At 38.0% G+C, this 16851-nt stretch overlaps 1 protein-coding gene and 1 pseudogene across 3 annotated transcripts in view; both read right to left on the bottom strand.

The window, feature by feature from the left end:
* The window catches only part of ARID4A (AT-rich interaction domain 4A), a 63452-nt gene that overhangs the window by 7805 nt on the left and 38796 nt on the right, over window positions 1-16851 (bottom strand). For 2 of the 3 annotated variants that reach the window (XM_015543400.2, XM_042989796.1), the window contains 6 exons: window positions 13337-13587; window positions 10622-10819; window positions 5383-5467; window positions 4349-4550; window positions 1652-2785; window positions 820-924 (listed from right to left, as the gene is read on the bottom strand). In XM_015543400.2, the coding sequence (XP_015398886.2) occupies window positions 820-924; window positions 1652-2785; window positions 4349-4550; window positions 5383-5467; window positions 10622-10819; window positions 13337-13587 (1975 nt within the window). The remainder of the gene's footprint in view (window positions 1-819; window positions 925-1651; window positions 2786-4348; window positions 4551-5382; window positions 5468-10621; window positions 10820-13336; window positions 13588-16851) is intronic. The other variant, XM_007095239.3, reaches the window with a different exon arrangement.
* LOC122239621 lies at window positions 931-1377 on the bottom strand (annotated as a pseudogene).

Genomic DNA, 16851 nt, shown 5'->3' with positions numbered 1-16851 from the left:
GGGGTTCACTTTATGTGACAAACGTGATATCTGCCAGGCACAATGATGTTATTCAGTTGCCCTTGGTAATTCCTACTGCCTCTCTCTTCTCATTTCCCATCGCTCTTTCTCTCTACATCTGTATTGTCCAGCCACAGGTGGCTATGGTTCAGAAATTTTCCTTTGAAATGCCTTTGATCTTGTATAAAATTATATGCTCCTTCTGTGGAATATGTATCTACTATAACCTGGAATTTTCCTTTCAGACTTGTATGAAGGCTTATTTTAGAGATAAAACTTTAATTTGTCAAAATCAACCATGTTTATTTCTATTATATTCTATGACAGTTTTTATTCCTTATGGTACAAAAATCTTTCTCATGTAATCTGTTGATTCATACTGATTTGTTAATTTCTTCATTTATTTCCACATGAATTTCATTATCCCCCATTTTAAAAATACTATGATACTATTTAGAAATCAGGTTTTCTAGATTAAAGTAAGCCATTCCATTCAGAAATGTAAACTTAATCTGTTTTTACCACTAGAGCAAATATTACTTTTCTATTATTCAAGATCCTCAAATACATTCCTCAATATTAAACTGCTTTACATAAGAAATACAAACGAAGTAAACATAAAAAAAATAATCACAGCTATTCCAGCTCCAAATAAAATTGATCAGCCCCTTCAGATCAAAAACTAATGGGAAAATTGCTATTTTCAGAACATAATAAACCAAATTTATTTTTAAATTGACACAAATGATCAAGCCAACAAAATGCTGAAAATATTAACTAAATTTATGCTGTCTAAAGCCAGCAGTGGAAAGCACCAACCTGTTCCATTCTTTTCACTTTTGGCTACAGCACTTGTTCGCTTTGGGGTACGCTTTTGCTTTTTTGCCAATAATCCACTATTTCCATCATTTGGCCTTTTCTGACCTGAAATAAGGGGGAAGAGACGACTTGAAAAATACATATATTTTGGATACCATTAGTTTATTATAAAAGACATGGAAATTATTTACAGGATGAGAGATTTCAGTGGAATGGGCAGCTTCACATGATACCATTTCAATAATAATTTATTTCGGTCTGCATATTTTCTGAGAATGTCACCCTCTCTAAGAAACAATCCTCATCATCTAGACCTACTCTAGTGCCTCCATATTCTGAGAGAAGAACTTTACCTCCACCTTTGACGCTAAATGCTTGTTATCTCTCCACCTTTCCCTTTAGGGCCCAGTCCAACAGCTACTACTGTTGCTTGCAATACTTTTTCTTGAGAGTTTTGCAGAAGCATAATGCCTCCATTAGTTGCAGTTCTGGCTGTACTCCTTTCAACTAAAACTCGGTCAAAGGGGGAAGAAACTTTCTAAATGCCTGTCCTGCCATAATTCCGGCCGCTGCAGTTGGTCTTCTGTGCTTGAGCCACCACCGCCGCCACAAGAGCAGCTGTATTATTCACCTGTCTACTCCACATGAATTTCTCGATGTACGTTTTTTTTAAAGGCATGGGAAGGGAAAGTGGGGATGTGACGTACAAAGGAAAGAAAGAATAGGAGGGAGGGAGGGTGCGAACTTTACACATCAAGAATTCCTAAAACTCTTAACTTACTAATTTTGGGGCTGAACGTAAAGGCTGATGTTCTCCCTAGAAAGTTCTTACCCTTCTCTCTGTTCTCTCTTTCTTGAACAATTATACTACAGGTACCAGAGGCAACACTGGCTTCAAACCCATTTGCTGATTCCCTCTCACAGAGACCTTCTTGAGATTCTTCAGCAATGCTATCAACTTCAATGGTTATGTCACTCTCACTTTTTATACTTCGAGACTCATCTTGACTGAGAGTAAGTGGTGAAGCTACTGAAAAGTGATGCTGTACAACAGGAGGTAGGGCAGGTGGAATAGAAACAAGAGAGTTAGACTCAGAGTTTTCAACTACTACATCTTCAATACTGGTCTTATCCTTCTCATCCAAATCATCCAAGTCTACTTCATGGCAAACCAAGGTCTCAGGCCCAATCAGAGGCATTGCATCCTCTTCTTCTTTTAGTGGAGTATTTACAGTTTCTTCAGCTGGACTGTCAAATTTTTCACTAGTCAATTCTTGACTGCGTTGGTTGGACTCTGCGATTAATGATGGCATTTCTTCATTTTCTACTTCAAAATGTTGTTCAAAATTTAAGTTTTTCATTCCCTCAGATGCAATACAGTCACTGGTCTTTTCTTGAGATACGCTGTTTGTCATTTCCATTCCATTCTCGATTCTTGTTTTTTTCTCTGGTGATGATTGTCCCAGTAATTTCCGTTTCAACTTTTTTTCTTTTGCACACTGGTCAATTTCATCTTCAGCACTAGAGGAAAAATTTTTACTGTCTAGTGAAGAAAATTCTAGACTCTGAGCTTCTATATGAGATTCACTTCCTGCTTCATCCTGGCTAAATGATGAAATCTTTATAATTTCTAAAGAAAGATCTTTTGTCTTGCTTCGTCTTCCCTTTCCTTTAGGAGATTTTTCAGCTTCTTTCTTAACTTCTTCTCCTTGTTCCACTTTATTTCCAAAAATCTGTACTATTTGTTCATTCTCTCCAACTTCTAACTTCAGTGTTTCTAAAGGCTGCATTTGTGTCCTTTCGTTTTCTTTTAATATATGTGCAGCAATCTTTGGATTTTCTTCATCTAGTTTATCGTCATTCAAGTGTTCATTTTTTTCTAGGTCTTTAATATCAGGAGAAAGTTCTTCATTCATCAAATTCTTTTCTAAAAGGTCTTCTGTTTCACTATCAGATGAGCAAGAGTCTGCAAGAGGAAATATTACTGTATTACAAAGGTTTCTGCCTTAATTACCAATGTAATTTTAGAATAAAAATTCTACCATTCTAAATCATATACCACTGAATACTTCCCTGTAGAAATTCCTGATAAATCATACATTTGTGCCAAAAAATGGGAGGGGGTGGTAAGTTGCAAAATTAACTCCATGTAAAAACACATTACACTGAAAATATTACTATCTCAAGTCTATAAAAGAGCTAGTTTGGGCTATGAAAAAATCTCAGAAATTGGGCTATGAAAAATCCTCAGAAAATGCAAAGGACTAGTACTGAGATAGTAAGTTAATACATTAAGTGGTTTGATCTGAGGTCTAATAGATACTGATTAATAAACGTAATGGGCATTCTGTGTCTCTAGAAAGGAATATGACATTCTATTTTTAAAAATTGTGAAAAGAAGAGATGTACAAAATGAGCAGTTTGAATTCCCAAAGGTTTAAATATTCTTTTGATTTAAAGACATAAAAGTATAGGCAAGCTACCTTCTTGCAAAAGAACTCATTCTCTTTAAGTTAGAGAATTTTTTAAAATAATAAAGTAGGGCTGTGAGAATGTACAGGAACTGTAAAATATAAAAATTCTGCCCACATGGTACTCCTATTGTAAAGAAGTCCAAAAAGGCAAACTCAAATAGACACGCTTCATTTGGTGGACATCTTGCATTTGTGTGTTATGATAAGCTTCCAGTAGATGGCAGTGATGAGGACGGAGCAAGCCCTTTTCTAATTTACACACAAACACCATGTGGACTAAAGGCAGTCCTAGTTCAGAATAGCTTTTTTCTTGAAGGGAGGAAAACGTTTTGATGAGACAAGGATTTAACATTTTAAATTTCATGGGAAAACATACAAAGGTGAGAAAAAAGTTAAAAGCAAAATAAAGTATGTTCACCTATACTCATCACAAAACATGCCTATACCACGTTAGTTTGTGCGCTTTGAACACCTTGGTGTCAGCTTTGTTGAAATATCCTGCGTGAACAGCACTGAATTGTAGGAGACACTGGTGCGTGCTCTGAAGGACAGTGCAGCACACAGTAGGATGCATGACTTGTCAACCCATCTTCTTTCAAAATAGAATACTCCTACAATACTGACGAGAAAAGTATTCCAATTAAAGTAAGACATCACTCAGTCATAAGTAAACATGAGAGACTAAAATATTTATCTCAGGGGCGCCTGGATGGCTCAGTCGGTTAAGCGTCCGACTTCGGCTCAGGTCATGATCTCACGGTCCGAGGGTTCAAGCCCCGCGTCGGGCTCTGTGCTGACAGCTCAGAGCCTGGAGCCTGTTTCAGATTCTGTGTCTCCCTCTCTCTCTGACCCTCCCCCGTTCATGCTCTGTCTCTCTCTGTCTCAAAAATAAATAAACGTTAAATTTTTTTTTAAATAAAATATTTATCTCAAGTTTTGTAGTTTAAATTATATGAGATTAAAAACTTAGATGACTTTCTATGAATCTCTCACACGAGTAAAGTTTTATTGTATTATTGATTTTTTAAAAAATCAACGATCCTCAAAATTAGCACCTTCCATTCCATTTGACAGAGGTGAGCTGTCTGGCATACTGCTGCGAGCACTTCTGGTACCTGATTTTCCTTCACTGTTTGGAGTCTTAGACAAACCATATGGCATGTTTGATGAAAGGGTAGATTTTAAAGGAGGTCGTCCTCGTTTTGACTTCTGCCTCTCCTCATCCCTCTTTTCATCCTTTTCACTGTCTTCTTTATTCTGGGTAACAGCAACAAAACGTATGAGAAGGGCCGATGCCTTAGAAAAAAATGAACATTCTACCGACATTCTACTTCTCCAAGGAAAACCGTAACTCAAAAAAGGTTATATATTTTATATGTCAACTCTTAGTTCGTGCTTATAGAAAAACCAAAAACAAGTGGTTTTCTAACATAGTTATAATTATATGAATAAGATAGTCTATGGTTTGTAACACCGCAGTCCCATGGTGAAGGCCAGAGTCCATGCATTAGAGAACTGAACAACTACTCAGCACCCCTCCTTGTTCATTACTATTCCCTGAGGACAAGAAAGAGACCTACCATCAAACAGACAAAACCCTAGGTGAATTTCTACAGCACAGGCTGAAAATTGAGGGTAGGGATGTTGAGTACAACTAGCCAGCAGGTATGTGTTTTAGATTTATCTAGTACTAGCTTTCAAGACAGTTGTCTGCAAAAAAAATCCTAAAATCTGACAACCCTGAGTCTGCATCCCACAAGAGTGGTGAGTTCCATCCTCTCTTGATAAGGAATGTGTCCTCTTTTTTGTCACCATCAATCCTGTTTTACCCTTTTACTATAGACCCCCTAGAGACATTTGAGTTTGAAGCCTGTCTCCTAGGGAGTCCCTGGTTTTTATCTTTCCTTAAACAATATGGTAATGTGTTTACATTTTTTACTTTTTAGCTTCTGGGTTACCAGAGAGAAAATCACAATTACCTTAAAGAAATCAAGATGATTATTACAATGAGAAAACAAGATTTATAAAACACAGTATAATATAAATAATACCTATACTTATCATAAAGGATATGACTCTATATACATACTTTTGCTTTTTTCTTCTGTTTTTTCTTTGGTCCACCTTTGTCCAAAGGCCAGATTATCCTGTCAGCCTTCACCCATTCATCATACCTTAAAACAGAGAAAAAAATAAAACTTCACAGTAATATCTTATTTGAAATGTATGCACCAAATGAAACAGCAGTGAGAAAACTAAAGAGTTCAGTTCTACTGTTGGCAGAAACATGAAGAGCACAGGGGCTGGTGTATTGGTAACAAGTACCAGCCTGTACGAGGTGCGTTGTAAACCTGCCACCACCAGGAAAGGCAAGAAAATTTCTTAGGGTAAATGAGCAAGAAAAACCTATGCAGATTCAAGACTGTTTAAACGGCTTTTATTTTCTGTACTGAGCTTTTGTTTCCCACAGACCTGAGCTTAACAGAATAAGTTGATGTTACACTGGCATTCATTCTATTGACCAAATAATGAATGCAGAGATAAGTGAAGTGAATTCACATTTGTAACATGATCAGTTCCAGGTTTATTTATGAAGTCCTTTTCAGCTCTCTTTTCCTCCCAGAACTCTATAGCTGCTAGTATTGTTTTTTTTCTTTTGAGGTTTATTTTTGAGAGAGGGAGAGACAGAGTGTGAACAGGGGAGGGGCAGAGAGAGAGGGACATACAGAATCTGAAGCAGGCTCCAGGCTCTGAGCTGTCAGCACAGAGCCCGATGTGGGGCTAGATCTCACAAACCGTGAGATCATGACCTGAGCCAAAGTTGGATGCTTAACCAACTGAGCCACCCAGGCATCCCACATAGCTGCTAATATTTTTTTTTTTTTAATGTTTATTCATTTCTCAGAGACAGAGACAGAGCATGAGCGGGGAAGGGACAGAGAGAGAGGGAGACACAGAATCTGAAGCAGGCTCCAGGCTCTGAGCTGTCAGCACAGAGCCCGACGCGGGGCTTGAACTCACGAACTGCGAGATCATGACCTGAGCCGAAGTTGGATGCTCAACCAACTGAGCCACCCAGGCGCCCCTATAGTTGCTAATATTTCTAATAAAATTTTATTCTGAACTGTTACCTCTAAGACTGAAAAATTTTAGAGATCTTTCATTTTTTTATTAAAAATTTTTCTAAAATGTTTGTTTTTGAGAGAGACAGAGCATAAGCAGGGGAGGGGCAGAAAGAGAGGGAGATATAGAATCCAAAGCAGGCTCCAGGCTCTGAGCTGTCAGCACAGAGCCCAATGCAGGGCTCAAACTCACGAGCTGTGAGATCACGACCTGAGCCAAAGTCAGACGCTTAACCCACTGAGCCACCCAGATGCCCCAAGATCTTTCATTTCCTTTAAGTTTTTATTCTGCTTAGCTCAAATTGAAAACTCCTCATTTCCCTTATACCTTCTTCCAAAATATTGACATCACTTTTAAATTTCAACACAGTCCACATTACTAATCAGGGCAAACAAGAAACTAAACTTTCTACAACTAAATGCCAGTTCTTACATTATGTAAGTATATAGGTATTTATAGAGCTTAATCAAAATCTAAAATCTGAACACTCAGGCAAAAAACACTATAAGCAGTCCTTACTTTGAACTGCACCAGGTTAATGGAAACCATACCCTCACTGTGTAACCTAGTTACCATGGAGCTGTGCGAAGGAAGGACACAGTTCCAATATCCACATATCGGTTGACATAAGACCGTGACTTACCTGCCCTATGGTTTGAAAAAACGATCTCCTCCTGGACTAACCCAATATATTCATTTTACCAGGCTTTATTCTTACCTTATTTCATAATAATCACTCACTTGGACATTTACTGAGGGCCTACTAGCATGCCAGGCACTGTCTGGCCAGGCACATGTCTACAGTGTACACTGTAGAGAGTAATAAGAAGAAGACCCTTGCTGTCATGCAGCTTGCAGTCTGGTGTAAAAGACAGACATACAGGGGCGCCTGGGTGGCGCAGTCAGTTAAGCGTCCGACTTCAGCCAGGTCACGATCTCGCAGTCTGTGAGTTCGAGCCCCGCGTCGGGCTCTGGGCTGATGGCTCGGAGCCTGGAGCCTGTTTCCGATTCTGTGTCTCCCTCTCTCTCTGCCCCTCCCCCGTTCATGCTCTGTCTCTCTCTGTCCCAAAAATAAATAAAAAACGTTGAAAAAAAAAATTAAAAAAAAAAAAAAAAAAAGACAGACATACAGTAAAATCGAGGACAGTCTACTAAATGCAATAAGAGGGTTATTTATGTATCTGGTCCAAGGCGCAAAGGAGTAACTGCCCAGTTTCAAACTTTTACGGGACCTATCACACAACTAAGAAGCACAGGTCTGATTTAGAGTACACCTCTGATTTAGAGGCCACATGGCCTGGTCACCACAGTATGTCATGTAGGTACTCCAGTATTAATACTGCCAACCAAGGGTGGTCCCAGAATCTCTCAACTACACACCAGCACTCCCCTCACAATTGCACATGCTACCCTGTTTTAGAAACCCAACTGGATTCTCTAGGAGCTACAGTGGCTCTGTTTCCATCAGCAGACCGCAATTATACTAGCTTTGAGGAGTACAGAAGGACAATGAAAAACCATGAACCATAGCAGTAACCAGTTAGGTAACTAGTTGGGAAGATAACCAGTGAGGAAGAACGTGAGCATATAATAAAATGACTGTTGGGGCGCCGGGGTGGCTTAGTTGGTTAAGCGTCTGACTTTGGCTTAGGTCACGATCTTGCGGTTTGTGAGTTCGAGCCCTGCGTCAGGCTCTGTGTTGACAGCTCAGAACCTGGAGCCTGCTTCGGATTCTGTGTCTCCCTCTCTCTCTGCCCCTCCCCTGCTCAGTCTCACTCTGTTTCTCAAAAATGAATAAATTTTTAAAAATAAGTAAAATGACTTGAGAAAAGTCATATAGTAAAATATTAAAAAGATGAGAGTAAAGGATAGGAAGGGGACTTTCTAGAAAGATGAGCAGACCCACACAGAGTAAGAGTGGATGGCTGGAACTGAATGGAAGCAGAGAAAAATCAAAGGCTATAATGTGCTACAACTGCAAAGACAGTGACTCAGAGCTGACAAGATAGTACCCCTCTCCCCGAATTCAATATGTGCATACAAAACAACAGATCTCTAAGATCACTAAAGAGTTTGCACAGAATTGGTGAATCATGTTGTATAACTGAAACTAATAGGACAATGTATGTCAACTATAAATATTGAATAATAAGCATGTTTTAAAAATTAAAGTTTGTGGGGCACCTAGGTGGCTCAGTAAAGCATCCGACTCTTGGTTTTGGAGCAGGTCATGATCTCTCAGTTCATTATTTCAAGCCTCGCATCAGGCTCCAGGCTACCAGTGCAGAGCCTGCTTGGGATTCTGTCTCTATCTCCCTTTCCCTCTGCCTCCCCCTGCTCGTGCTCATATGCTCTCTCGCTCTTTCTCTTCTCAAAATATATAAACAAACTTAAACAAGTTTCTTTCTAGTGCTGGCACAAGTGTGAAGAACATAGGGACCAGTCTGAGAAATTTTAAAGTTTTATATGCTATTCATTAAACCCATACTTTTTTTTTTCCTTAAAGTTATTTGAGAGAGAGAGAGAGAGAGAGAGAGAGAGAGAGAGAGAGAGAGAATGCATGTTGGAAACAAAGAGGGGGAGACAGAATCCCAAGCAGGCTCCATGCCCAGCGCAGAGCCTGATGTGGGGCTTGATCCCACGATCATGAGATCATGACCTGAGCCTAAATCAAGATTCGGACGCTTAACTAACTGAGCCACCCAGGCACACCTAAACCCATATTCTTAAAATGATGCAAAATGAAAGAAACCTAACTCTCCCTCACTAAAGAAAACAGTCAACATTTATGGAGTACTTACTGTATGCCAGGCACTGTTCTAAGCACTTTGTATGTTAATACAGGTGTTAAGCACTATTTCTCACAACATTCTATAAAGCAGGTGCTTTATCTTACCCGATTTAGAGGTGAGGGAATTGACACATAACAGCACATTTCTAGTATGTAAGGAAACCTTGAAGCACTCTGGCTCCAAGCAAATACAGGGCAAGCAGAGATATTAAACGCATAAGACTTTCCAAAGGGGAAAGAGAAGAGTAGAGGAACTGGCCTGGTACTATCAGCCACAGAGCTGATCTGGACTCAAAGCTACATGCAGTTGTTCTCCTGTTGAACATCAACAGTTTCACAGAACATCAACATCAGATAAGTCTATCCCATGACCATGACAGATCAAGACAAAAACAAGACCACTTCATAATAGTATCTAAACACAGGATAAAAAGGAATATTATCCAACCCACAAAAATGACCAACATCCTTTTATCTTGAGTGACTAACGGCTGCTTCTTTATCAATTACAACACTAACCTTGGTCTAGTCTTCTCTTCTTCTAGATAAGATTTATTAAGAAAACCAATCACACAATTAATCACCACTTCTTGACCACATCCAATCTACAGCAAAACCCACTTCCTTAAACCCTCCCTAAAATCATCTAACAAGCTCAAATCTGAGTCCTAACATTTTTAAATTAATCAACTTAGAATTATAATACTTGACACAAGCTTGATTTATTTTTATTTTTAAATTTTATTTATTTATTTTAACATTTATTCATTTTTGAGAGAGAGAAAGAGACAGAGTCTGAGTGGAGGAGGGGCAGAGAGAGAGGGAGACACGGAATCCGAAGCAGGCTCCAGGCTCTGAGTTGTTAACACACAGCTCGACACAGAACTCCAACCCATGAACCGTGAGATCATGACCTAAGCCGAAGTCAAGACACTTAACTGACTGAGCCACCCCGGTGCCCTGATACGAGCATGATTTCGAATAAATGTAATAGACAAACCACCTGCACCATTGGGAGCTTCAGGCCTGCCTCCCTGCCCATGGTCTGCAGGATGTTTCCATAAAATCCTGGGCTACTGCTGTTTCCAGAGGCGGTGCCTTGGACTTTCATGAATTCATCTAACACTCTCTTGATGAATGCCCCATGGTATCCCTTACTGTGTTCTCCCTCACTGCAAATGAGCAATAAATCCAACCTGTTCAACTACACATAGGATCTTGGTGACCATTGCCTGAAGTACTGACACAGCTAGTAAAGCACTGGAGATGTTAAAAGTCTTGGAAAATTCAGATAAAAGGTATGCTCTGTAACCATTTGTTTTATATATACCATTTTCTTTGGTTCTTCACAACACTGATCTTTTTGAACCATGGAAATAAATTTCAATAGTAAGAAAATACGTTTTCTGCTTACCTGACATTCCATCCATAGTAATGTACCAAGTATAAAACTTCTCCATCATCAATTTCAGTGCTTTTAATACTAGCTTCATAGATTTTCTGCGTTTTTCCTCGACCATATTTTACTTTCACTTTGGTTCCTGTTAGGCAGGGTTCCATGTCTTCCTCATCTTCCTCCCCATCAGAGTCACATTTGCTTTCAGTTTCTTCCCTGCAGCAAGTTATAACATTGATAATGCTACTAATAATTTAATGGAGAACTAACATATGCTAAAAGAATTCAACATGTAGAATAGTTAAAACCTAAGTATTACCTTAATAGCATGTCAGTGGAGGAGGAGAAGAAGGAGGAGAAGGAGAAGATTTTTATGGACTACCTACTAAGGAATTTATTTATTACGTAACGGTGCACTGTACCACAAGTAAATCCATATTTCTTAAAGGCCAATCAATCACAGTTGATGATGTAGTCAAATTAATCAGTTTTGATAAAGTAAGAGCCATGTGCTTTGAAAAAGTCTTTAGGATTCATATTCAAGTGCCACCTTATTATGTGAAAATTATCTAAAGATAGTTTCTAACTTCCTGCAACTAAATTGTCTTGAATCTACTTTACTACCACTCTGCTCAATTTAGAATGGTCTTTAGCATAACTGTTTTATTTTAGTGGGCAGAATAATGAACAAGGGCTATATACCTCAGTAACTATATCTTTTAAACTAGTTTATATTTTAAAGGTTTTCCTACCGTAACAAAGAAACAATAGATATTTGAATATTAGGTCACTTGTTGAAACTGTGGGATAGCACCAGGAGAACAAAGCTTTGTGTATCTCATACTGATTTCTGTTGTGTTTTTACTCCTCTCCCACCAGCTTTTGTTTAAAATAATCAGGTATAAAAGAGATTGACATAGGGAGGTCTGACAATATTTCAGTATTTTTTATAAACAAAACATTTTGTATTAACCCTCCAAGGATTCAGAAGAGATCTACACCAAAGATCATCCTAATGTCATGAGTGGTAAATGTTTCTTTCAGAGGAGGCATTATGCTCTAATAAACGTGGGGCATTCATCGGGGGAGCACTAGGGGAACCGACATGAAGAAGCTTTGACAACCTCATTTGCCCTGGGAAATGTTTTATCTCGAAGGACACATTCAATATTATAGTCTGATAAGGTAATTTCAAAATATTAAGAAACTACTTAAAACAGAAATGTCTACAGATAAAAAAATCTCCCGTTTCCATGATTCCTGTTATAGAATGAGAATACGAACTATGTTTGTCTATATATTCAATCTTTATTTAATAGAAGGGCGTATTTTTTTTCATATTCAAGTCTGAAATTTTCTCTGAAAACAATTACTTATTCTATTTACATAGCAACTATAAAGGCTTTTAAAACCACATATTACATATATATATAGATATATATATATACACACACATCTATATATATACATATATACACATATATACATATATATACATGTATTACATGTTTTATGTATTAAATACATATTACACATATTTTGATGCTTATTTTTAATAAAACTTCAAACTATAATTAGCCCTGATTTAAGTGGTTCACTTTTGCTTAAATTTATTGTCCAAATATTTGAAATTCTGCACTCACATCATTATATTCAACTCCAATTTTCTCCTCCCAGTTTTCCTAATCCTATTTCGATACAGAACTTTCTTTATTCACTCATCTAATTCACATGTAATTGTGATAGCTCTTGTACCTATTTGGACTGAATCATAAAATCACCTCTCCCACTCACCAATCATTCCTATTTTTACAAGTATTTTCTCAATGGTTAATTTTTAGATGGGTGTCAGCCACTAGTTGGATGCAGCAGGCTACTTTTTCCCAATTTTACTTAAACTTCTAGAAAATTTGTCATCATATAATGTAGTAATCAAAAAGTAACTATGGAGAAGAGCTCATGTTACAAGAACGTGTGTTATGCTGTTGTTGCTGAATTAAGATTCATTTTTTAGTAGCATATAAAAATTAGTAAATCCATTTGACAACACAGAAATGGCCAACTAAACACAGTCGGACATTAATTTGCTCTAGCTGGACTGCCTAATCTTTGGTAACGTCTAAGTCAGTTCAGTCCATACATGTATAATACATGGAAAAAAAATACCAACACTCAACAGCAAACAGAATGGACATTAAAAAACTGAAATTTATTGGTGTGATGTGGGGCAAGAATGTATTTTCCAAACTAGCATCAGGGGTGCATGCCACTTATTCTAATACAATAACTTGAAAAGAAAAATGTCTTAGATAAAGCTAACACACAGAAACATCTGCTAGTACTGTGCACCCATGTGTTTGTTAGCTTTCCCACATTGTACCTTTTTTAAAATGGAATTTTTGCTGTCGCTGTTTCCTCTTGTCCACTTCCTCCATTTTTCTCCAGCTCCCTTCCCTGCTGTCAACTGCAGGACCTTTCTTTTGACTGGGTGGCGCAGCCTTCTGTGAGGCCACTGTTTAGGGCACAAGTGCTATTAAAATGGTGCGACCAGTATATTCTCCAATTCCGAAAGGCGATACACATCATCTTCACAATGTGTCTCACCTTCACTAGACAAGAGGAATGGAAGTCCCAATAAGAAAACATTCCCTCAAACCTGAATCTCTAAGCAGGATCAGAGCGCTGCTGTACCCCAGACAGGTGCTTCTGGAGAACAAATATAAGATAATGTACCTCTCTTGGCTTTTTTCTTCCTCTTCATCTGAGTCTTTATCAGAATCCTCCTGCTTTTTAATTTTCTTCTCCTTTTGCTTTGGTGTATTTTTTCTCCCCAGCAGTAACTCGTTTTCTTTTCTCTCCACGGTTTCATAGTCCTCAACTACATCTTTATTCTCTGTATCGTTGTCTTTCAATTTGTCTTCTGTCTTGTCTTCTTCAATTTCCTTTTTAATAGAATTTGCATCTCGAGCTATTCTCCTTCGTCCCTAGAAGGGGTAAAAGCTTTAAAATAGCTATCACTACAAATGGGGAAAAAGGCAGAAAATGTTTCTTTTTCGTAACGCTTCACAGCAATGACTAGTCTTCTCTCAGGCTTGAGACATAACAATGACAGCCCATCAATTCCTGGGCACTTTTCCTTTCAACCCATATAAATTACTTAATTATGTCCATGTCTACTATGATCCTTGGCTACATACTACATTAGAAGTAAAAATCTCTTCCTTTGTTCACATTATTTTATCTCACTTTTGTATTTCTTGACTACAATAAAATTTTAATTGAATCAGAGTTGACATGTTATGTTAATTTCAGGTGTACAACACAGTCAACTGACAATTACATACATTATGCAGTGCTCACCATGGTTAAGTATAATCACCATTGGTTACCAATTATCCCAATAGTATTGAATATATCCCTTATGCTGTACTTTTCATTCCTGTGACTTATTTTATAACTCCAAGTTTGCACCTCTGAATCCCCTATACTTACTTAGCCCATCCGCCCACTCCCTCCCTCTGGCAAACACTAGTTTATTCTCTGTATTCATCAGTCTGTTTCTCTTTTTTCGCTTGTTCTTTTTTCTTTTTGAGATTCTACTTGTAAGTGAAATCATATGGGATTTGTCTTTGTCAGACTTATTTCACTTAGCATGTTTTATCCCACTTGCAATATTTCTTGGCTACAATGAATGTTCTAAAATAATTAACTAAACATCAATGATACAGGTTAATAATAGTACTTTTAAAAGATTAACCAGCAAAAAAAAAAAAAAAAAAAATTATGGACTCTTAAAGCTCTGTGGTCTCTAATTCCACCATTTTTAAGATAAAATTTACATTATCACTCTATTTCTGTGTGACTACATTTTAAAAGGATTGAATTACATCAATGGCCAACAAGTGAGCTCACTAGGCCGGCAGGAACTTGTCTTCCCCCAGAAGCTTTCATCTAGCCTCTTGCATGCTCGACTGACCACGAAACTGGTGAGCCATTTTATTCTGTCCTAAGTTCTCCTTCAAGTCCACTTCTACACACTGGCAGAGTTCCCCTCTACTTGGAATAAAGTGAGGACAGAAAAGGGGCCAACAACTCAGCACTAGAAAACATTATAATTATATCTCAGTATAATACGTTTTCCCTAGTTCCTATGTGTTATTTAAACTTCAAAGTTAGAAAATAAGTTTTTTTTTTTTTATCACAAAGAACTAAAGGGTAGGTTCCATGAAGACAAGGACTCTCTTATTCACTTCTATATCCTATGCACATAGCAGGTGTTCTTTATTTTTTTAAGTAAATTTTTATTTAGTTTTATCTTTTATTTTTATAAAGTTTATTTATTTATTTATTTATTTTGAGAGAGACAGAGAAAGCATGAGCAGGGGAGGGGCAGCAAGAGAAGGCAGGCTGTGCGCTGCCAGCACAGAGCCCAGCACGGGGTCGAACTCAGGAAATTGTGAGATTGTGACCTGAGCTGAAACCAAGAATCAAACGCCTAACCATCTGAGCCACCCAGGCGCCCCAGCACATGTTCTTTAAATACTTGTAGGTAAATGAATGAAAGAACTGTTCTCTATCTCTCTCTATCTCTATCAAACTTCAGGCCTGTATACCTGTGTTTCAGAAATCCCATTTTAATTTTTAATTTTGATTAATTTATTTAAATAGTTTTTAAATAATTTCTTTAAGTTTATTTATTTTGAGAGAGAGAACAGAAGCAGGGGAGGAGCAGAGAAAGAGGGAGAGACAGAATCCCAAGAGGCTCAGGGCTGCCAGTGCAGAGCCTGACGTGGGGCTTAAACTCACGAGTCATGAGATCATGACCTGAGCTGAAATCAAGAGTCAGATGCTTAAGTGACTGAGCCACCCAGGCCCCCATTTATTTATTTTGAGAGAGAGAGAGAGAGCACACACGTGAGCAGGGGGAAGAGCAGAGAGAGAGAATCCCATGCAGGCTCTGTGCTGTCAACACAGAGCCCAATGAGAGGCTTGACCCCACCAGTCATGAGATCATGACCTGAGCCAAAATCAAGAGTCAGACACTTAACCGATTGGGTCACCCAGGTGCCCCTATTTATTTATTTAAGTAATCTCTGCCCCCAGTGTGGGGCTTGAACACAGGACCCTGAGATCAAGAGTCACATGCTCTTCCCAGTGAGCCAGCCAGCTGCCCCAGAAATCCCATTTTTAGAAGTTTGCCCCTCATTCATTCAGACAAACGAGGAATTTTTATAAGCATATTTATTACAGCATTTTGTAATCATAAAAAATTGGAGAAAATCTTAAGGAAGGTAAATTTATGGAATATCCATAATATGCAGTACTCTACAGGTATTTTACATAAGATGAGAAACATCTTTATGTAACATCTTTTTATGTTAAGTTTTAAATAAAACTTAAAAAAAAAAAGATGAGGAACATCTTTATGTAATGACAAGAAAGTATGTCCAAAATACATATAATGGGAGTTATTATTCAGTCTTAAAAAGGAAGGAAATTGTGACACATACACAGATTCAACCTGCAAGACATTATACTGAGTGAAATAAGCCAGGCACAAAAGGACGAATACCGTATGATTCCACTTATATGAAGTACCCAGAGTAGTCAAAGCAGAGACAGAAAGTAGAATGGCTGTTGCCACAAGCTGGGGGAGAGAGGAATGGGAAGTTACTGTTTAATGATGAGTTTCAGTTTTGCAAGATGAAAAAAGTATTGGAGATGGACGGTGGTGATGACTGCACGACATGTGAATGTAGTTAATGCCACTGAACCATACACTTAAAAGTGGCTAAGATGATAAATTATATGTGTACTTACCACAGTTTTTTACAATTAAAAAAAATGAAAAAGAAATGAAACAAACCAATTTGAATGTTTCATGAAATTCACTAGAAGATTCCATTTACTGGATGATGGTCAGAATAGACAGTTGTTTATTTTTTTTAACGTTTGTTTATTTTTGAGAAAGAGAGAGAAAGAAAGTGCGAGTAGGGAAGGGGCAGAGAGAGGGAGACAGAGGATCCAAAGCAGGCTCTTGGTGACAGCAGACCCCGACACAAGGCTCGAACTCATGAACCATGAGATCAAGACCTGAGCTGAAGTCGGACACTAAACCAAATGAGCCACCAGGCGCCTCAAAATGGACAGTTTTAAGAAATGGTTTCTGAGCAACTAAAAGAGGTAAGAGGAGATTTCATCTCCTCTTTCATTAAATAGGATTTCACTGAAAAATAAGACATAATAGA

Source organism: Panthera tigris, chromosome B3 (assembly GCF_018350195.1).
Source record: "Panthera tigris isolate Pti1 chromosome B3, P.tigris_Pti1_mat1.1, whole genome shotgun sequence".
Lineage (NCBI taxonomy): Eukaryota > Metazoa > Chordata > Mammalia > Carnivora > Felidae > Panthera > Panthera tigris.
This window is presented reverse-complemented; position numbering and strand designations above follow the sequence as displayed.